Consider the following 23,193-nt stretch of genomic DNA (forward strand, 5'->3'; position numbering starts at 1 on the left):
GGGAGCGTTATGTATAACGGTAAATCTCGTCATATACGATGAAGACATAAAACCGTTAGATAATTACTCTCTAGAGGAATTATCACGATTGACTATGTAAAGTCAAGTGATAATGTGTCGGATCCACTTACAAAAGGCCTAACTAGAGAGATAGTTGAGAAGTCATCAAGGGGAATGGGACTGTGGCCGAGAACAAGTCATAGTGGCGGTAACTCTACCTAGAAGACTGGAGATCCCAAGATCTAGGTTCAAGGAGATCAAACAAAGTCATTAATGACTGTTCAACATTGTCAACTAAACTTTTGGTCCATTCTCGTGATGAGACAATGTTCAGTACCAAGGATAAAGCATTAAGGCTTTTTAATAATTTCTAAATTTGATACGGGGTATATCAAATAGTGTATCTACGGGATGACACGTTTAGGAATCACATATGTAAGTGTGAAGTGTTAGCCGCTTCAAGGAGAACTTTGTTAGGCCAGTTCTCTACGCACTTATGAAATCAGGCGGTGTTCATGGCTGAAACGAACACAACAATGAGAACCAAAGATCGTTAAGAGTTGGTTGTGTGACTTGTGGTTGTCTAGGTATACACCAAAGTTCGACGGTTCAAAGATATCAAATCTACCGATTGATTGAGTATATCTGACATAAGTTCACTACGGAAAGTACAAAGGGAAACCTACTTATCCAGATGCAATTAATCCTTGCTTGCGAATCACACAATTTTTCATGCATACTTTCGTGATATAGCCAATCCCCATTCATGTGGGGGATTGTTGGGTTTTTTGTGTATTTAATATATTAAATACATAAAAGAGGGTGAATGGAAAATGGAGGAAAATAAAAATTTTGAATGAAATTTTAAGTTTCCCCCTTGGCAAATGGACATTGTCCCATATTGGAAGAGGAAGAGATTTTTTATGTACATAAGCAATTGCTCTTCTTCTAGCTATTAAAGAGTTGAGAAGAAGGCAAGCCTCGCGCCGTCATCGTCGTCGTCGCTCGCTCGGCTCGGCTTCGGCTTCGGCTTCGGCTTCAGATTCGGCTTCGGATTTGGTCAAATGATCGATTGATTGATTAATTTTTTGGACCAAATTTATTTGTTAATAATAAAATATCAACAGAAATGTTATTAAATATTTATTTTAATAACAGAATATTAATATTAAATCCAATTCAGTTATCTTCAGTTTTCTGTTTTTGTAACAGAAAATTAACTACCCTTCAATTTTTCCTCTTTATTTTCCCTCTTTATTGTTGAGTAAATGGCCATTTATGTAATGGCATTTATGCTGTGGTCGTTTTGCATAAACAGCGATTCTGAAGAGTTGTATCTCTTCAGATTTCAGCACACCAGTGTGTAATTCGTTCTATCCTGGGAGGAAATAATCCATAACCTTGGGTACTAGGAGGGGATTAAATTCCTTAAGGAAACACAGTGAATTCAGTGTGCTCGAATTGGTTTTATGTCATTTCTGTTTATGTTCATTTCTGTTTATATTCATTTATATTTCCAGAATTATTTTACAAATACAGTCTACTAACAATTAGTAGTTGAATTTCGCATTAATGTTTAACCAATACAACTTTATTTTGGTGTTTTTGATTGTGAATCTTGGTTGAACTTGACAGTCTCCATATTGAATCAGACTTTGTGCTTCAACCTTTTGTCAAGCTATTTCTTCTACTATATTCCCATGATCCCATATAATAAACTACAATATAACTAAAATATTTGACGTGGTACACACGTGCAACGCACGTACACTAAAGCTAGTTTAGGAATGAGGGAAAGCTATGATATATTCTTTTCGTTCCATTTATACAACACATTTTTCTTTTAAATTAATCTCACAAAAATAACACTCTTTTATATTTAAATACACTTTAATTTTAAACTTATCATTTTAACCTTAATAACACGCTTTTTAGCCTTGGGATGTAAAAATTAAATGACCAAAGGCTTTTGAACTTTCCTTGAAATTTCTCTCCCCATATCGAAGGATTTTGGACTTAATTCCTTTGATCTTTCGTTGAAACTTCCATTTTCTCTGCAACTACATCCATAAGGGTACCTTTCACCTCTGCATAACACTTACGTATTTGGTTTTTGTATCTCTGCACGCAATACTACAAGGAAAATCATTTTCCTATATTATTCGTATAAACATTTTTGTCAAGTAGTGTACTCTATCAGGGGCTGAGGCACAAGCCGACTTACGGATTCGACCGAATCTAGTAGCTTTTGCTCAAATAATGTTTTAATTTATAAAATATGTATTAATGTTACATCTAGAACCCAACCATTAACACTTGAAGTCGCGGTCCCAAAATGCAGAGCTCATAAGATTGAAATCCTGGTTCCGCAATGCACTCTATGATTTTTTTTCTTTTTCAAATGTTCTAAGATCGCGTCACATGATTTCTAGTAAATGCATGTGTATGCCATGCCAAAATTATTACTAGCAAATGTGCATAACGTCAACTCAAGCGACAAAAAAAAATTATGAGATGTAATAGATGGAAAATTACTTTAATAATTGAATTAGCTAATATTTTCAACCAAAAAAGTGATTCTTCTCTTGAGCATATAATTTATTAATTAATTTTGAATTGTGTAATTTAGAATTGTGTGAGAATTCTACACTTTTTCTTGACTTTTTGTTATGAGAATACATTCAAATATATAATGTCACACATAATTTCAGGGACCAAAATAAGGTGGCAGACGTATTTAAAAAAAGGAGCAAAAAAGATTTTTGCGAATGTTATTTATGTAATGCTTCCTCCTATTTTTGTCATGGGTGTTTCTATGACAGGCAATATTAGGAACTACTTTTGTTAGAACTATTTTGGCATATAATAATAATCTAGGTTACGACTCTAGCCAGGGGCGGATTCACGTGAACCAGGTAGCTTTTGTTCAAACAATATTAATGTATTAGAAAAACTCACTAAATATCTATAAATATTTGAACGTGAACCCACTTATTATTAAAAATATACTCACGGTCATTGTAGAAACTCATAAACATTATTTTGAATCCGCCTCTGACTCTACCTCATGTGAACTATAGGTCCGCCGTGACCCTGGATCTTATTATGATGCATATTAGTATTAAATAAATATTTTTTATTACGAAAAAAGTTGTTTTAACATTCGAAAAGTGAGATGTGATTATTCATTTTTATCACAAGGAGTAACTTAATCTGAAATTTTTATATTCTAATGTTGCTTGCTATAAGATTAATTTGTAGAATATAGAAAAGCAAAATTTCTTATTGCATTGCTCTAAATGTGGTTTTACATATAAACAATAACAGCAGCAAACTTAATAGTCAAATACAAGTTAAAACTATACCCCAAAATCTTGCTTATACTTATTTGATAAATGTGTCCACATGTTATTTACTTATCAAATCCACAGTATCTTTTGTGATCCATTTGTCCTTTAATTTGCACATGCCTTGTTTTTGTTTGTTTCTATGACTTGTCATATAATTCTATTCTCGTGGATCTCGTAGAGTAGTTTGCATTATTTGTTTTGGTTGGGGGTTTAGAGTAAAGCTAGATTAAACTACTACACTAACTATCAAAAATAACCAAATTCATCTTCTGAATTTAAGAATTAATCTGCCAAACTCGCTAGCAGATACAACAATAACATATCCAATGTGTTCTCGTATAGTTGAAGTCTGTGAAGAGTAGTGTATACGCAGACCTTACCTCACCTTGTTGAGAGATTATTTTCGATAGACCCTCAGTTAAAAAAACTCGCTTGCAGACGTAAATCCAATATTTAAATTTGACGGGTATATATATGTTAATAATCACCATTGAATTAGGGTAAATTTTAAAACTAGCCAGATTTACAACTGGTCGTTCAAAAATAGCCCAATTTCAAAAGTAATCGAAATTTGGCCACTTTTTATATAAAGATGAGCGAAAATACTGTTCAAAACCCGGAAAATACTCCAGTATATTATGCTGGAGTTCCAGCATAAGTATACTTGAACTCCAGCATATTATACTGGAGTTCAGAATAAGTATGTTGGAACTCCAGCATAATATGATGGAGTTCCAGCATAAGTACACTAGAACTCCAGCATAATATACTGGAGTTCCAGCAAGTATATTGGTCCAGTATAATATACTGGAGTTTGGAGCACCGATGCTCCAGTCTCCAGTATATTATACTGGAGCCAGCAAAGTATACCGGTCCAGCATAATATGCTGGAGTTCATACACAAGTGCACCGAACTCCAGTATATTATCTTGGACCGGTCTCTATTGCAGCAAAATAGTGGCTATTTTTCATTGACTTGGTAAACGCTGGCTATTTTTGATTGACCAGTCCGAAAATTGGCTATACCGTACTATTTTTACTTGAATTCGTTGTACTTTTGTAATTATGAATTCAAAACTTAGTGGGCCTTTGGACATAAGAATTGTAAAATTTGAAAAAAGTGGGGAAAAAAATTAAGTGAAAATGATATTTGAAAGTTAGATTTTTATTTGGAAATGAATATAATTTTGGATTGTTTTCGAAATTTTTTCAGTGTTTTGAAGTGAACATTTTGGAAAACAGCATATTTGAGTTTTTCAAATTTTTGAAAATTTTCAAAGTTCATCTTCAAGAGAAAATAGAAATTTTATGGCCAAACGCTGATTTTGAAAAAAAAAGTGAAAAATTTTGTATGGTCAAACGGCCAGGGGCAGATCCACCTCTCGGCCTATGGGTTCACGCGAACCCAGTAAATTTTGTCCAAACAGTATAAATGTGTTTGAAAAATTTATTAAATATCTGTAAAATAATCCAATGTGAACCCAGTTATAATTGAAAATTTTCTCGAAATTATTGCAGAAACCCATAAATATTAAATCTTGAATCTGCCTCTGCAAACAGCCCCATAATTTTGTTTAAGTAATAAAAAATGTTACAGATGTATTTATGCTCCGCGTGAATAATATTGAATTTAGTTGAATCCATTGGACCCTCCTCGCTAGGATTGTTGGACAAGATCGTCTGTCCAAAAAAAGAAAGAGTAGCTTTCAACTTGTTTCAATCAAAATATACAGATCGATCGATCACAGCAATATATCATGAAATTGATAGTTAAAGGAGAAAGCTGATATAGATGCCAAACATATATGGTACTGCAGTTACTATCAGATTAGCTAAGCCTATTTACTGTCAGTTACTGCACTTCACAAATTAATTCATGGACTCACTGTATTGGCTTCACATGGAGATGTAGATGGTCCTACATATATATATATATATATTATATATATATATATATATATATATATATATATATATATATATTTCAGGTCCTACTAATCTATCCGTTTCATTTTGTGTATCATAGTTGTTAAGTGTTGTGTTGGGTTTTGGATGTATTTAATTAATATATATTAAATACTTAAAAGAGGGTGAATGGGAAATGGAGGGAAATGAAATTTTTGAGTGAAATTTTAAGTTCCCCCTTGGCAAATGGGCATTGTCCCATATTGGAAGAGGAAGAGATTTTTTATAGGTATATAAGCAATTGCTCTTCTTGTAGCTCTTAAAGAGTTGAGAAGAAGGCCAGTCTCGCGCCGTCGTCGCTCGGCTACGGCTACGGCTACGGCTACGGCTACGGATTTGGTCAATTGATTGATTAACTTTTTGGACCAAATTTATTTGTTAATAGTAAAATATTAACAGAAATGTTATTAAATATTTGTTTTAATAACAGAATATTAATATTAAATCCAATCCGTTTTCTGTTTTGGTAACAGAAAAGTAACTACCTTCTTCAATTTTCCCTCTTTATTATTGAATAAATGGCCATTTATGTAATGGCATTTATGCTGTGGGCGTTTTCCATAAACATCCATTCCGAAGAGTTGCACCTCTTCAGATTTCAGCCCAACTTTGGCTATAAATACAACACTATTCTGCTCAGAATTTTACTACGATTTTCTGAGTTTTCTCTCCTTCTTCTGCATACTTTTAGCATCAAACAAAGTAAAAAGTAAGTGTGATTTGCTACCGAACTTTGTGTTCGCTGAAACACTGGGGTTTGAAGTATCACTACCCCAGTGTGTAATTCGTTCTATCCTGGGAGGAAATAATCCATAACCTTGGGTACTAGGAGGGGATTAAACTCCTTAAGGAAACACTGTGAATTCAGTGGGCTCGAATTGGTTTTATGTCATTTCTGTTTATATTCATTTATATTTCCAGAATTATTTTACAAATACAGTCTACTAACAGTTTGTCCAGATTTTCTTACCATAATTGATTTTCCTATCTTACGAAGGAAAGGACAACATATTTACCATAATTGAATTTTTCTTTTCCTAGAAGAAAAATATTATTCTTCCATATTAGGCTAGTGTTGGGCTAAACTAGCCCAAATACACTCTTAATATGATGTGATATTGTCCGCTTTGGGCCAAGCCCGCACGGTTTTCCCCAAAAGGCCTCACACTATTAAGAGGTTAAAATATCATGGTATAGCCAGTTTTCACACTGGTCAATGAAAAATAGCCAGCGTTTATCAAATCAATAAAAAATAGCCGCTATTTTGCTGCAACAGGGACCGGTCCAGTATAATATACGGGAGTTCTGGTGCATTGGTGTACGAACTCCAGCATATTATGCCGGACCGGTATACTTTGCTAACTCCTGTAAAATTTGCGGGAGACTGGAGCATCAGTGCTCCAAACTGGACAATTATACTTGCTGGAACTCCCGTAAAATTTGCCGGCGTACTTTTCCGGATTTTGAATAGTGTTTTTGCTCAGATTTAAAGTGGCTAAATTTCGATGACTTTTGAAACTTGTCTATTTTTCAACGACCAGTGGTAAATTTGGCTATTTTTGAATTTCTCCCCTATTAAGAGATCTCTACACCTTATATGTAGACTCGCAATCTTTTCAGCTACCAATGTGGGACTTTGTTCCCAACAGCTAGTTCATTTTCTTGTAGGAAAAGGTTTGGACTTCTATAAATTGATGATCCTTCCTTCTCATTCAGTAGCATCCACAATGTAGCCATAGGGGCCTTGAGAGTCTTGTTTGGGGGGAGAACTTTACCGGACAAGTGTTAGTGTGTCACTTGTGTTTGCCTATTCGTGAGGTAGCTCTCTCGATATTTTGTACTCTTTTTTTATATAGTGGATTGCTCATCCCCACTGTGGACGTAGGTCAGTTGACCGAGTCACGTTATATGTTTGTGTCTCTTTTGATATATTTCTCGTTTGTTATCTGATTTATCGTCGTTCAAGATTTGCTTTACTAGCTTCCGCGCAACACCTGCTTTTTCCGTCCTAACAATAGTTTCACCGGATAGGAAAATTTAAAAATATATAAGTGACTTTAAAAATGTTGCAATGTCAAACTAAACCTGCAATAAAATACAAAAAAGTACCCTTAAAATTATTTGGTATTTAGTCAAGAGTTTCGATTTGAATGACAGACGTTTGTGCCTTCTAGCATTTTTTCGCCTGTTGCAGATATTGCTGGGGTTTAGTTCTCTCGCTCGATTTTGAACTACTTTTATTTTTATTTTCTTACTTTTTTCTTTCTTGCAATATGTTTCTCTTTTGAAAGGGGAAAAAAATACAAAATATAAAAAAATCAACAATAGTTTTAAACGGATTAAAAGGAAAGTCAAGATATATAAAATTGAGTTGGAGAAGTGCAGTAGTAGTAGGTTATGTCAGATCACCTGTAATGTTAGTATTATTATTATTATTATTATTATTATTATTATTATTATTAAGAAAAAATTTCCCTTTAACCAATATATATATATATATATATATATATATANTATATATATATATATCAGATCACAATCACATTCCAACAGATCTGCAGATCAATAACACACATGTGGAGAACCCCCTAATTATATTTCTCTTTGATGTTAATTAAGCGTTAATTACATGTGTTTCTGTCATTGTCCCCAAAAAGAGCGGAATCTTTTCTTATTTTATGAGCTAATCCCTGTGTTAATGGTGGTCTTATTGTAATTATGACTTGGTTATTGATGAATGATTCCAATTCTCTTCCTTTTCACGTGCAGTTGTCCTTACGGCTTTGATGATTGTGACATGTTGTATTGCATCGTATTTTTACTTTAAATATGATGTTTGATTTGATTGTTACTTAAATTTTATTGTATTGTATTGTTAAATATGTCGTTACGTAACGGTAAAATGTGTCACTTTATGTAACGATCAATTAGGTTTGGTCGCGCCGTTACCTTGTCTTATTTTACCTGGTATCATAATTTTTCTTTGTAATAGTGCTGGTTCATGAAATGACGGCAAAAGAAATTGGGCATGTTTAACGTTTCTTTTGTCTGAATGTATGAACTATGTAGTGACAAAACTAGTTCTAGCATTGGATCTGTTTTTGTATTTGGTCTATATATGACAAATTAAAGTGGGGTTAATTTTAGTGATGGTCATTCAACGTAAAAATTGCATGGGGTCCTATTTGGTCGTCCCTATTTAATCTATACTCATTTTTTTTTAAACTTTTAACTTGTACCCACTTTTTAAATAACTTCAGCCCCTTTCTCCTCCTTCTTCTCCTCCTTTATTTTCTTCTTCATCGGAGCTACTGTTCCTATAACCTCCACGTCCACTGTTTCAAATTACAACCTTCTAACAATCAGACGCTTCAAATTTCTCATATGTTCAGCAACTCGATTAACAATTGTTACATATTGGGCATGGAAAAGCTATAAAATCTGGATTATATAGTTTATTCATATAATTATCTGGTATGAATAATCACCATGTCTGAAGCACTCATAGTGCTGGGTACTGCATAGTTTCTCCTATATTCTGCACTATAGAATTCTGATATAATGGATCCACCACCTTTGCTCATAAGCAAATCTTCAGTATTTGATTGGATAACTAAATCAGATGTACTATTTGATCTCTTCAGCCTAGTCTTAGCCTCATATGCAACAATGGCAGAAGCATTGTCAACATTAGAGTATGAATTTCTTAACGCAAGTTTCTCAGTTACAACACAAAAACTTCAGCTCAAGAGCTGAAGTTTCTCAGTTGCAACACAAAAGCTTCAGCTCAAGAGCTGAAGTTTCCCAGTTACAATACAAAAACTTCAGCTCAAGAGCTGAACTTCAGGCCCGGCTACTAGAATGCTGAAGTTTTGCGTGATTGCCTTTGCTACTACAGCCCCGTGTGCTGAAGTTATGTGAAAAAGCGAGTACGCTTGCAATTTTTTTTGCAAAGCGGACACAAGTTAAAATGTGGCACAAAAAGCAGGTATAGATGCAAATGCCCCTCATTCAACTATCTTTCAATTTCACTAAAGTCACTCAACTATTTTTTGGCACTTAAAAGTAACTAAACTTTATCATTGTCACTTAAAAGACATTTTGGCTCAAAACTCTACCATATATATGACATGGCATAAACTTTAATGAGAAAAATTCAAAAATAAATGCCACATAAGCTTAAATGGATCATACCCACTTTAGATCCATTTCTTCCTTTATGTGATTTGACCCACAACCTAAATGGGTTTTAATAGGGGGAAAAAACACACACACCTAATAAAATTAGGTCTTGTGATTTATTTGTGGGTTTTTTATCGTACAAATACAATCTCTCTTTTGTCTAAACAATTGCGATAGGTTGTCTATAATTGCATGCTCATTGTGAAAATAGACTCTTATTAGCCTTATTATTATTCTTGTATGCTTATGATACATTAATATGTTATGTGAGATGAATACAATACCATTTTAATTTCACTAGAAAATTATAAATATGTTATGTAAGTTGGATACAATAGTATTTTAACTTCAGTAGATTTATAAAACGACTCGATGGCGCATACAAACAAGATAAGATTTTTTTTTAGTATAGAACAATTATGAATGAGCATTATGTAACAGAAAAGGCAAGAATTTTGTAGTATAGGATAATCATTTTAAACTAATGTGAAATTTAATATTTTTTTTTATTGAAAGAATTTGGGTTATGAGTCAAATCACATTAAGGAAGAAATGGATCTAAAGTGGGTATGATCCATTTAAGCTTACGTGACATTTATTTTTGGGTTTTTCTCATTAAAGTTTATGTCATGTCATATTTATGGTAGGGTTTTGAGCCAAAATAACTTTTAAGTGACAATGATAAAGTTTAGTTACTTTTAAGTGATAAAAAAATAGTTGAGTGACTTTAGTGAAATTGAAAGATAGTTGAATGACCATCAGTGAAATTAACCCAATTAAAGTGGGGATAAATTTTTATGTCAAATATTCCTTTTACAACTGTAATAAATATTATTTTGTCATACTATATTAAGAGTAAATTATCACAAAAAGATTATCCTATGAATTCTATACAAACAAACGTAAAAAGTAGATTTTTCTCGAATATATTAATCACCCCAAATCATAAAACCAAAATATCGTTGAAGAGACCTGGAGTGGCTTTGATGAAATGATGTTACTTGCCATATTTTTATTTACACATATTTCATAAAAAATATTAATAATAAATGTTATTTGATTAATTTACTCTTTGATATTTCAGCACATCAATCTCTCCAATAAATATTTATCCTTTATTGCGAAGAGTGAAATTGAAGAAATTCATTAATCTTTTCGCTATTTTCTAAAACGATAAGTATATTGGAATAACTATTTGTGACAAACATAACGAATAAATGGACCGGAGGAAGTATAGTCCTATTCCTAAATAGAGAATTTAGGATTTTTCTTATGCCATCTCTTCTTTGGCATCTTTTTTTCTTATCACATATTCTCTCTTATTCCAAGTTGTGTCCAGAGGCGGACGAATTTACTGCAAAGGTTACATATTCACTAGTGAATTTATCTGCGCTTCGCGGGGTGATAAGAAATATTGTTGAAGTTATATTTTAATTATGTGTATTTCATATCATCTAAATTTCTAAAAATATTAAACCCCAATGCAAGAATGATATATAAAAAATTAAATATACAAAAGTTTATAAAAAATTAAATATACAAAGTTTATATGGTCGCATGTCTCTAAAACCTCCCATTGGTGATGCCGAGGTGGTATTCTTTGACCAGCTTTAATTGTATGTATATTTTCCGATAAGCTTTTAAATAAATAATTTCTCAAGGTTGATTATTCCTCCTAAATATTTAAATCTCAGTTTTTAGATTTTAATGTATAATATCTAGCACAAAATCTTTATAATCATAAAATACACGTGTACGTAATATGCATGTCTTATGCTTTTCAAAAGACTATGTCCAACCTCACAAAATTTTTCGTTGAACTTGAGCAACTCATCGAATTTGAAGTCATTTTATTCGGGTACTTCATATACTAATGCCCAGTAATATAATTAATTTATTGCCAATATCATTCTCATAACCTTATTTTAACAATTACTGTTGGTGCTTTCTGTTAGCACATATATCGGGTATTAAGCTGGATTAGTTAATTTTCTTTTCAAGAATATCAATTGTAAAATAGTAAAAAATATAGTAATTACCAAAATAAAAATAAGTATAAGTTCTGTTGAAACATAACCAATACAAAAGCTTAACTCAATAAATTCCTAATGAAAGCGAGAATTGAAGAAGCAATATGAATGGCTAGAGGATAAGGGAAGAAATTTGCAGATAGAGCCATCGCAACTGTAAGAATATAGAGCTATTGCAACTATAAAAATACTTTGTTCTTTATAAAATGGATTATGATGAAAGATTGTAACGGTCCAAAAATACGGAATATGAAAGGTTGAAACTATAACAACCATTCTATTTACATTTATAGATAATCAACTAAAAACATTTTGCTAACAAATTTTATATATATAATATTTATATTTACTTCTATAAATAATCAGCTAAAGAATTTTAAAGAAATGTGAATTCTTTAGTATTACTACTTTTCACTAAAATAGGCATTTACAAAACTTCAGAAACCTATTGCACTGGATAGAAAAAGCAAAGAAGCACATGTAATTACTCTTTTACGTTACTACACAATTACATAATCTTTCTTGCTTCTCCCTTCCTATGGAGAAATTCAAAAGGAATTACCGAATTATTTACCACAAACTCTAAAGTTAATTACTTGATGTTGTTCCAGTTCTCCTCTGAAGATTATACATTGACAAAAGTTTCATCCAAGCAATCTGCAGATCATATCAATATTCAATCATGTAGTAATTTTCTTACAGTATAATCAAAAGTAAATCAAAAGAAAGAAAGATAAAATAAAATGTTGTTGAAACTCTTACTTCTTAAACTTCAAGGATTATATGGAGAAAAAAAATTTGTGAGGAGTGATAATCAAAAATCAGAGTAGTAAAATGATAAAGAAGTCGATTTATTGGTGCATAGTTATGACTCTATTTGAACAAGATCCATAAAAATGACATATTTTAAAAAATACATAGTGATCACATACCTGGTATTCTTCTACCAATTTCTGGCTAGCCATAGTCCCTAGTTCTCCATTTTCATTTTCTTTCATAGGGAGGGCAGTAAAACAAAGAAAGCCTGAAGCAATTACTTTCAAATTCAAATTCAATTGAGGAAATCAAACATGAATAAAAACGTTGCACAAACTATAATCTCATCAAGTAAAGAAAACGAAGTCACAAAATAATATAGGATTAGAATTGGATACCTGAAGAGCAAAATACTTCCATTTGGACTCCTCTAGCATTGGAATTATTGAGTTATGGGGAAAAAACTAATGCAAAGAAAGAAAAAAAGGTGATTTAAAGGAAATAAATAAATAACACTAATGATGTTGTTTAAGTGGAGGAAAAATTGTAACTGAAAAAGAGAGTAGAAAACGTTTTAGGAAAAGAGATGAATAATATATTAATGATGAAATAAATAAATAAGGCATGCTTAATTGTTAACAAAATTTAAATGTAAAAATAAGGAAAAAGGTATAAATTCTAAGAAAAAAGATAAAACGTGATCCTTGGCCAAAGAAATATGCCACATCATCTTTTATTTTCCCAACTTTATTGTATATATAAATATAGATAGATATAGATATAGATGTGAATTCAATAATTTTTGGCTTGATTTTGTATTTGTACGAAAAATTCATTAAATGTATAAAATATTTAGTTCGGAAGCCAGTTTGTTGGTTCAGTTATTAATATACATTAGTTTGATATTATTATAGGAACTCACAAACATAAAATTCTAAATCCACCCCGGGCGATGTCTATATGAAATGTTTCTCTTATGGCATCGTTTCTTTTCTTTTGACCCACTACTGATTGAAATGTTGGTTTTTTTTCTGTACATAAAATGTATAAACAAATATGCGCCTAACAGAAACTTGTCACGTTGCCTCCATGTTTCGCTCATTACATAATTATTATCATTAATATATTCCGTACTAATTACTAACCCTCCTTTTCTTCAATTAATTAAGCAATAAATTGCCTATATAAAAACATGGGGAGGAAATGGATTGTCAAACAAAGAAAAGACACATCAACGGTCCCTAATTGAATCCACTACAACGCGTCTCTTTCTCTCTCTCTCTCTCCTTAATTCTTCTTAATTTCTACGTAGAATAATTATTATTTTGATATTTTAAGACACATCAACTACTGTTACCTCACAACAGAACATTCATATATCAGATTAATAACCGAAAAATGTTTTCCTTCATTAATTATAAAAATGATTTATAAGTTATAACTGAGTAAATTTTGCTTAAACACCTTTGATTTTAAACTAGGTAGCCTTTAAACTAACGATCGATGTGTATGTATGGGTCAAAATTTGACCACACGTGGATCAGCGCTAAAAGGAATGGCGAGGGGCCGACTAAGCCGTGGTCGTATCGATAAGGCATCATAACAACGAGTATCTCGGCCGCTGCCGAGATCGAACTACCAGAAAGCTTGTACGGCGAAGCATATGTCGTGACACTTAAGGGGAACGACCCAACGTACAATTAACATATTAGGGTATTCTGGCTAAGAACCGTTAGATAAAAGAGAATACTTACCGTATATATAGGAGGGAAGAGAACAAGAAAGGGGGCTTTTTCTCTCCTCCATCCGAAAGAGACAGAAGAACAAGAGAAAGGTTTCTGAGGAAAAGCAAGAGAATGTTTGGATCTTGGCTGCAAATCTTTGTAATCGTCGTTATCGAATCAATAAAGATGACCCCGTAGCTATTAATGGCATTCCTTCTTTATTCTTACATACGGAACAGTATGTCAAGAATGTAAGTCTGCCATTTACATTTGATATCTTTTATAATCGTAAAAAGTTTACGAGCTCGATTATATCTTATTCTCTTATTCAATATGCTTTAATCTAAAGTTAGTTATCCTTGGCTAGGATTTATCCTCTATTTTCTCATTAATTAGTTTAACAAAAAACTTAACTCTTTTTGGTCAAACAATATATACTTTTAAAATGTAAAAAATGACAATCAACTTCTGCATCCATATGTACATGAATCATGATCTCTTTATATTCTAGAACTTCCCTGGGGCCCGTCTAAAGAAACCTTGCGCTTTTTTCGGAATTAGTATTGTCCATGAAAATTCTCAAATTTCACTTGAAGTAGAATTTTAATTTTTTCAAAAATTTGAAAATCTCCAAAAAATTATTTTTTAAAATTTTCACTTCAAATTACTAACAAAAATTAAAAAAGAGTTCTAAATTGTATTCATGTCCAAACACAACTCTAATTTTCAAATACCATTTGCACTTAAAAAAAATAATTTTTCAGAAATTTTACAATTCCTATATCCAAACACTCACTTAATTTTTTTCACAAATTTGCATTTTTCTATAATGAAACGAAGATGTTAACCAAAACATTGAAAATAAAATGGAGAAGATTTCAGTTAATTCAGAGTATAATTCACACCTCTAATTGAAAAGAAGCCATCAGCTTCTGTCAATTCAGGATAAAATCAACTATTCATCGATTTAACACTTCCCAATTATTGACTTTGCGTAATAATAGCTATCTTTTGGAAATACTCTTCCATATTTAAGATGTAAAAGCGAAATTATAAGTCGCTTGAAAGAAAGAACAACTAGTAAATTATTTACAAAGTGTTTAAGGTTTTGTACAATTTTATAAAAAGTAAATTTTGATATATATGTACATATTATAATTTCTTATATACTTAGGAAGATTTTTCGATGAACGGCGTTCAACTAAATACCCTTCACTCTATGCGGCTGCGGCACTGACTCCATCTGTTTAAGAAAGAAAGAATGAATGAATATATTTTGTTAGTCCGTTTAAAAGGGGATGACCATTTTTAAATTTGAAAAGAATATAACTTTAAACTTTTTATTTTATCCTTAATTAGATGATTCATAGTCATATAAATATCTATGGATGATTTAGACCACAAGCTCAAAAAATTTTCATTCATTTTTTAACTTCATGCCCAACTAAATAGGTTTATTCTTTTTGAAAAGAAAAAAATGTCTTTTTTGTGGTATTATTGGAATCGACTCTCATCTTTTCACAGTCTTCATCTTAGTACTTTTTTCTCAATGGAAACAAAAATACTACTTAGGTTATATCATTTTATCCGTCTAAATTTTATTGGATAAAGTTATTTGATATTTATATTGGTGAAAAACATCAAATATCCCATAAAATTAATCAAAGTGCGTGCAAATTAACTTGAACACCATAATTATTTTTTTTAAAAAATGAAGAAAAGGCTAACTTGAATATCATCTCTCATTTTATGGAAAAAATGACGCTGCTTCAGCTCACTGAGGACATGACCCTTAATAGGAGAGTGTGGAGGTCGAGGATTAAGGTAGAAGGTTAGTAGGTAGTTTATAGTTGCTCACCGATAGTCTTAGTAGTATGCATGTCCCTTCATATTCTTAGACTTTTATTATGTTATGTGGTTTTGTTTGCCTCAGGTATTGTATTCCCTGTTGCTAATATTTGGTACCACTTATCCTGTATCCTTTTTTTTTCCATTTATCTTTCATCTTTCTTCCTCCCTTGCTTTCCTTTTCTTCTTCTTCTTGCCCTTCCTGAGCCGAGAGTCTATAGGAAACAGCCTCTCTACATGCATTAGGTAGGGGTAAGGTCTGCGTACAGACCACCCTTCCCAGACCCCACTTGTTGGGACCAAACTGGGTCTGTTGTTGTTGTTGTATTTTATGGGGGAAAAAGTACTCATTCCGTTCCAATTTATGTGAACCTATTTCCTTTTTAGTCTGTTCCAAAAAGAATTACCCCTTTCTAAATAGGCGTTTGGACATAAGAATTGTAAAATTCGGAAAAATGGTGAAATATTTTTTCAAGTGAATATGGTATTTGAAATTTAGAGTTGTGTTTGGACATAAATTTCAGTTTGGGTTGTTTTTTGAAGTTTTGTGAGTGATTTGAGTGAAAATTTTGAAAAATAGCTTTTTGCAGTTTTTCAAATTTTCGAAAAAATTGAAAATGTATCTTCAAGTGAAAATTGGAAATTTTATGAATAAATGCTGATTTCGAAAAAAAGTGAAATTTTTTTGGAAAAATGCTCCATCAAATTTTATGTCCAAACGGGCACTAAATTTGGAAATAATTTAAATTAAGCTTTTAATCCTTAATAAGACTTTTATAGCAATACAAATATTCTGAATCCCTTTTAACTTATTTAAAATTATAAATTTCAAATAGGTCCACGTAAATTAAAACGAATGAGTACTGGGTAAAAGGAAAGACAAAAACAAGTTATTTGGCTGCTAGAATAGAAAGATAAAAAGCCTGTAAATAGAAGCAGGTGTCCGTTTTTGAAAGTACTAGAGTACGGAAGAAACGTCCAAATAAATAGGGGCATTATAGTACATTCAAATATTTGCAGGGGGTAAATATGTCAATTAAACAAAGAAAGAGGAGCTTTCCAAGATCATGTGAAACAGTGAAAGGGAAACCAACGGAGGAGAAGCCAATGTTGGTTGGTGGGGTCATACTTCTTTTACGTATAAATTGACACAAATTGCAATTCTTTTCTCAAACTCCAATTTTTAAACCTTTTAGGATTCTGAGCATATATACTTCTTCTTTCTTCTTCTTCTTCTTCTTCTTCTTCTACCTTTTGGCTTCTGTTTCATTAGCTTATAAAAAACCAAAACACAAACCCAAATACAAAGAAACGTTAATTAGCTTTGTGGAGTGGAGAGAACTTTTATTGGTTAGTAATTCTTTTTCTTTCTACTTCTCTGTTTTTATATTTCTTTTATTCTGTTTGAATTGTTAAGCTCTTATTTGATTACGTTAATTTATTATTCACATATTCTTAACGTGCAAGTGTGATTGCATTTTGTCATGGCTTTGAATTTTTTTGGAAGTTTTCTTAATTCTGTGATTAAATACTTACCATATTCTTGTACTTGTTGTTAATAAAAAGGAATCTTTTATTGTTAGAAAGTTGTTTTTGGTGCTTGAAATCTTAATATGTTATGGGATTTCTCAAATTTGTCTAAAGTTTTTATTTTTGGATGCTTTTTTTCTGAATCTGAAAACCCCCCTTTAAACTTGTGATACCTACCCCCCCCCCCCCCCCCACACCCCTCATATGTGTAACCTTCTAGAATTCTTGCAGAAGTTGTTGTGAGTAGGATTTTGTTGCTTTGTCAACTACCTTCTACTATGTATAGCATTTGGATTTGATAATAATTGGATTTGTTTAATACTTAAATTTTGCAGAAAGGAGCTTAACTGTTGGACCAGCTGAGCACTACTTGCCAAAGATTTGAACTTTCTTGGTTTTTGGGACTGGGAGTTAGATAAAGCTCAATTTTTGGGTTTATTTTGTATCTGGCATAGTTTCTTGAACGAGAATAGCAGGACCTTCAAGGCTGAAAAGGGAATATTTTCGGCTTTTTTTTGGAGTGAATTGTTGGATGATCAGGAAACTGTTTTGTCTTTGAGGGAAGCAGTTAATAAGGTAGAATAGAAATGATGGATAGGGTGCCAAGATTGCTTATGGAGGTTCTAACAGAACCGCAACGAGGAGGAGAGTCTTTACTCGGGTCGATTAAGATTGCTGTTTTACCAATTGCAAAAGTTTTTACCATGTGCTTCTTGGGATTTCTTATGGCCTCCAAGTATGTTAATATTCTTCCGGCTAATGGACGGAAGCTCTTAAATGGGGTCAGTACTCTTTTTATGCTAGCATTATGTTAGGTCTTGTTTTAGAATTAGCTCAACTGAATGTTCAATCTTGAAAGAGGAAATACAGTCAAAACTCTCTATAGTAGTCTAGTTTGTTCCAGTCAATTTTTTGGCTGCTATATTAAAGTGTTTTTATAGAAAACATATATTATAACATAACATGAAAAATTAGTTCCAAAGAGAACTTGGCCGTTATAGTGAAGTGTTGTTATAGAGGATGAGTGTTATAGAGAAGTTTGATTGTAGCTCAATTGAGTCCTCAAATTTCTTTCTGATAGATGTTATGAAGTTATTGAGTTTTAGCTTTTTTGTATCTCTAATAGATAATATTACATGGTTTTGATGCAGCTGGTGTTTTCACTTTTGCTGCCCTGCTTGATATTCTCTCAACTTGGACAAGCCATCACATATGAAAAACTGCTTCAATGGTAAAGTTTATATTTGTGGTCATTTTGTAATGCAATGCCCAATTCTATAGTACTTTCGACTCACGTTTTCTTCATTTTATCAGGTGGTTCATCCCTGTTAATATTGTTATCGCCACCATATCTGGCTCTATTATAGGTTGCATTGTTGCTTCAATCGTCCGTCCACCATACCCTTATTTCAAGTTTACTGTTGTACAAATAGGCATTGGTAAGTGCTCCATCTAAAGCTAGTTTCATAGTCAGGAATCACTTATTTTCATAGTCTCTTGAATTTTTTAAATAACGCAACTTTTTGTATCTTATTTATTTATTTATTTTAATTTTGGTGGTATGGAATTGACTGCTACTTGGTGAAAATATTCCATTTCAGCTTGTAGCTATCTATCTTATCTAATGTCTTGGCATGTGTAATTCAAGGCCTGATTTGATAGCTTATTATTCTTTTTTAATTTCTATGCAGGGAATATTGGAAATGTTCCACTTGTTCTGATAGCTGCACTATGTCGGGATAAATCAAATCCTTTTGGTGACTATGAGATATGTTCGCGAGATGGAAATGCATACATCTCATTTGGCCAGTGGGTATGTATGAACTCAGAATTGATGGTTTCTATGCCTTTATTGGAAATTCGTCTTTCTTGGCACTTTCTAAGTTTTTCCACTACTGCTTGATTTTGCATTTCCTTGACTCTAAATTCTTAATTTTGCCATATTTCCTCCCTGATCGAGGCAAGGATGTCTCGTGAAAGTTGACCATTTTACTGCCTAGCGACCAACTAATGGAAATTTCTTTGCCATTTTGTTTCTCTTTAAAAAACCCCTCCCTCTCGCACCCCGACTAAAAAAATAAAACCTCAGCTTTTGCATTGAAACCCTGCACCTAGTATAGAAGTTTGCATCAAACATGGAACTTTAAAATGCATGATGAGTAATGGTATTATTTGGTAAATATGTGTAGGTTGGTGCAATTGTTCTCTACACCTATGTGTTCAATATGCTCAAACCTCCTCGTGAAGGCACTTTCGATGTTCAAGACGCAAATCTTCCTATCAAAAATCCTAACAGAGATGGCACGCAGAGCCATCTGGTAGCTAGTTCACCAGAGCAAGTTCCATTACTTACAACAGACATAGCACCGGCTGACTCAAGTGGTTCAAAGAAAGGAAAGGTGAGATAGATGCACTATGCTTAGTTAATTTTTGCCTTTGCCCTTTGCCCATAGTTTTAATGTTGCCAATCAGTAGAAATAGTAATCCCTTATATGTTGGGAAAAATATTGTAGAACTTTGGCATTAGGGTCAAGCTTACTATTGCGGTGGTGTCAGAACTAGTTTCTCTTGTTATAACTCTTAGTTTTGTGATGCTTTGCTAGCGAACATTTGATTTTGAATTTTATAAATTTCAGTTATATAGCGAACCTATGCTTTTGAATTTTATAATTTCAGTTATATAGCGAACCTATGATTTTGAATTCTTTTGAATATGGGCTTTGGCTAATTATCTTGATTATTTGCTTACTTATACTGATGTTTGACTACTCCTCACTTTCTTTGCAGGTTAAAGAGTTCTTTAATTTTCTATATGAGAAACTGAAGCTCAAGCAAATAATTCAACCTCCTATTATAGCTTCTGTAAGTTCAATATCTTGGGATGGATCCACATAAAGAGCTCTTTTCAATTTCACTGACTTTATCTATGTGTTCCATATTATAAATTTGAACATCGATAAACTATACTCCATAATGAATCATATTTCACCTGCACAATGCTTATCTCTTTGATTTTCTACTGTGCAAAGTTGCATTTGAGACTTCTTTAGTCTTTTTCTTGGGGAGCATTGTCTGAACTATGGGTTTTTGCTCCTTTGGCAATCAAATGCATTCCTTTCGGCTTTCCTGAGTTGCTATTTTGAGACATTCCTTTGAGTTCCCAACTTGCTGATGTATTAGTCATTTACGAGAATATGGTAACTAAGAATTCCTTTTAGCTGTTAGATTTACTCAAAGTAATTTTGACTTATCAAAAATAAAATACTCTCCGTGAATATTTTAACTGTTCTTCAGAGCAACAGTGTTTAGTTCTGGGACCTTTTGGGGGCCAAGGAGGAGCTGAACTGCATAGTTCACTTATATATTTGTCACTTAGATCTATTCTTTTAACAGATTGTCAATTAGAACAATTTTGATTACGGATTGCTAAATTGCATGTTCTTTCAACAGGTCCTAGCCATCATCATAGGATGTGTGCCAATCCTGAGGCGACAGGTCTTTACTTCCGATGCTCCACTTTACTTCTTCACTGACAGCTGTTTGATTCTTGGGTAAGTTTTACTCCATTGCAGAATCAGTTTTAAGCAACTAAGGCATGGCCCTCTATAAAAAGATTCCCATAAATACCATGCGGCATTTATCATTTCCAGTTACTGTTTGCTGCAAATAGACAAGACATTTCACCTCTGCCTGAGAATTTCTTACATCAGTATATACATATTCCTTTTTGATAGTTACATCAGTATATATTCTTACAGAATTGGATTTGGGAAATCTGCTTTTATTTTTTCCACTAGAATAAAATGACATACGCGATAAGATTATTCTTATGGTCCAGTCGTGGAAATGCTGTTTTATGTAAATGTCAATAAAACCTCTGAACGGCTGTTATATTTCTTTGTTACCAGGGATGCCATGATTCCCTGCATACTGCTGGCTTTAGGAGGCAATCTCGTCGATGGCAAGTGATTATTCACTTTTTTCTTTTTCCTTTTTTAATTTTCTTTTCCTCTTGTTCGTGATAAAAGCTCCTTGTCATTCAATAGCTTTTTTTTCGAGGATGTTTGAATTCTGATGTTCCTAGGCGCTCCTAATTACTGCTTGATATTTGAATGTCTTCTGCAGGACCAGGACCCGGAAGTTCAAAACTTGGTCTAAGGACAACCGCTGCAATTGTCTTTGGACGGCTGGTTCTGGTTCCTCCAACCGGACTTGGCATTGTCATGTTAGCTGATAAGCTTGGATTCCTTCCCGCTGGTGATAAAATGTTCAGATTCGTACTCCTGCTTCAGCATACGATGCCCACATCCGTACTTTCTGGTGAAAAAAAATTCCTTTAACAGTAGTTCTGAAACATGTGACATGCATGCGCAATGTTCTTTGACTTTTCCTGTGTATTTGTGTTTAGTTAACTTCTACTCTGTGCAGGTGCTGTTGCCAACTTGAGAGGATGTGGGAAGGAGGCAGCGGCGGTATTATTTTGGGTTCATATTTTTGCTATTTTCTCTATGGCTGGATGGATCATCCTCTACCTCAACATACTGTTTTAAGTTAGGATCAAACAGCATTGCTACAAAGAGAAAAAAGAAGAGATCTTGAGATGGAAAGTTTTAATTCCTGTTACCAGGATCGCGGCAGCCTTTCGAAAAGCAGCTGTTTTTAGCTCATTCAATTGCCTCTTCATTGTTTGAGATTAAGAGAGAGATGTATTGATATTATGTAGGAATATTACCTACTACATCTATAAGTATAATTAGTCATAATGGAGTTAACTAAATTGCTCCTTATTTGTTCTTTAGCTTCTTCTACTGTATAACCTTAGCTTATGCTACCTTGAAACTGGCTATGTCAAAGTTGGAGTTGACATTTGGCAAAGACAAAGATGAGACTTGATGTTCATTTGAAAAAAATAAGTAATCAGGAATTATTTGTGGTATTTGTATTCAGAATGCAATAACATGAGTTAGTTACTAGTATAAACAACTACCCCTCAGTCCCAAATAAAGTTGGGTCGGCGATAATAAAGTTGGGTCGATATGAATCTTCACTTCTTCCATTGTGCCCTATATTTAGCTAAGTCTGCATTGATTCCAAGGATTTGTAGGTTTTTTTATACAACTTTCTTTCATGTGATTTATCCTCTTTTAACACCTTCACTTATCATAGTTTCACACTTGCGGACTGGTGCCTCTATAGGGCGACACAAGACATGATCAAACCATATTAAGCGGTCTCTTATTTTATCCTCTATGACATCTCTTATGGACGTCTACTATCTCCTCAGCTCTCTAACTTCGAAAGGTAAAATGTTATTCTAGTTGTACAGCGGTCAAAATGCAATTGAAACCCAAAATACAAGATCAAATTTGGAGTTTGAGATTAGTATAACTCTGAAAGAACCTTATACATTAAGGGTGGCAAGTGGACCGGTCCGGGACTGCGGTTCAAACGGGCCAGGACCGATAGGATCGGTATATGTGGGCCTGGTCCGGTCTCGTGGGCCGGTTCAACACTTTGGGACCGCTAGGACCGGGACCTTGGCGGGCCAAACGATCCCAATGGTAAAATTTTAAAAAAACAAAAACTGGTCGTTGGAAAATTTTAAAAACAGCCGTTGGGCTGTCAAAAATAGCCGTTGGCTAAATAAGAAGTTATACTACTAAGAAAAACAAACTAAAGAAGCTATGAAATAAACTACGGAAAGTAAGACAAATGAATATACAAACCAAAAGAAAATGAATATATACATCAAATGAAAAGGCGGAATATATACATACCAAAGAGAAAATAAAAATTAAAAAAAAAAGA

At 33.0% G+C, this 23,193-nt stretch overlaps 1 protein-coding gene and 1 long non-coding RNA gene across 2 annotated transcripts; one reads left to right on the forward strand and one right to left on the reverse strand.

Moving 5' to 3' along the window:
- Window positions 1-11,914: 11,914 nt before the first annotated feature.
- On the reverse strand, window positions 11,915-14,295 carry LOC109214366. The gene is made up of 4 exons (XR_002066168.1): window positions 14,038-14,295; window positions 12,682-12,747; window positions 12,460-12,551; window positions 11,915-12,184 (listed from the first exon to the last, which is right to left on the reverse strand). It is a non-coding gene; the product is annotated as an uncharacterized LOC109214366 (long non-coding RNA).
- Window positions 14,296-17,015: 2,720 nt separating this feature from the next.
- LOC109214369 (protein PIN-LIKES 6-like) lies at window positions 17,016-22,321 on the forward strand. Its single transcript, XM_019378276.1, has 11 exons — window positions 17,016-17,205; window positions 17,721-18,167; window positions 18,537-18,616; window positions 18,700-18,824; window positions 19,077-19,198; window positions 19,575-19,784; window positions 20,173-20,247; window positions 20,836-20,936; window positions 21,294-21,346; window positions 21,511-21,705; window positions 21,814-22,321. The coding sequence occupies exons 2-11, from the start codon at window positions 17,973-17,975 to the stop codon at window positions 21,933-21,935; spliced, it is 1,278 nt and encodes a 425-aa protein (XP_019233821.1). The 5' UTR covers window positions 17,016-17,205; window positions 17,721-17,972; the 3' UTR covers window positions 21,936-22,321.
- Window positions 22,322-23,193: the final 872 nt, after the last annotated feature.

The sequence above is a fragment of the Nicotiana attenuata genome, unplaced genomic scaffold (assembly GCF_001879085.1).
Source record: "Nicotiana attenuata strain UT unplaced genomic scaffold, NIATTr2, whole genome shotgun sequence".
Taxonomy (NCBI): Eukaryota; Viridiplantae; Streptophyta; class Magnoliopsida; order Solanales; family Solanaceae; genus Nicotiana; species Nicotiana attenuata.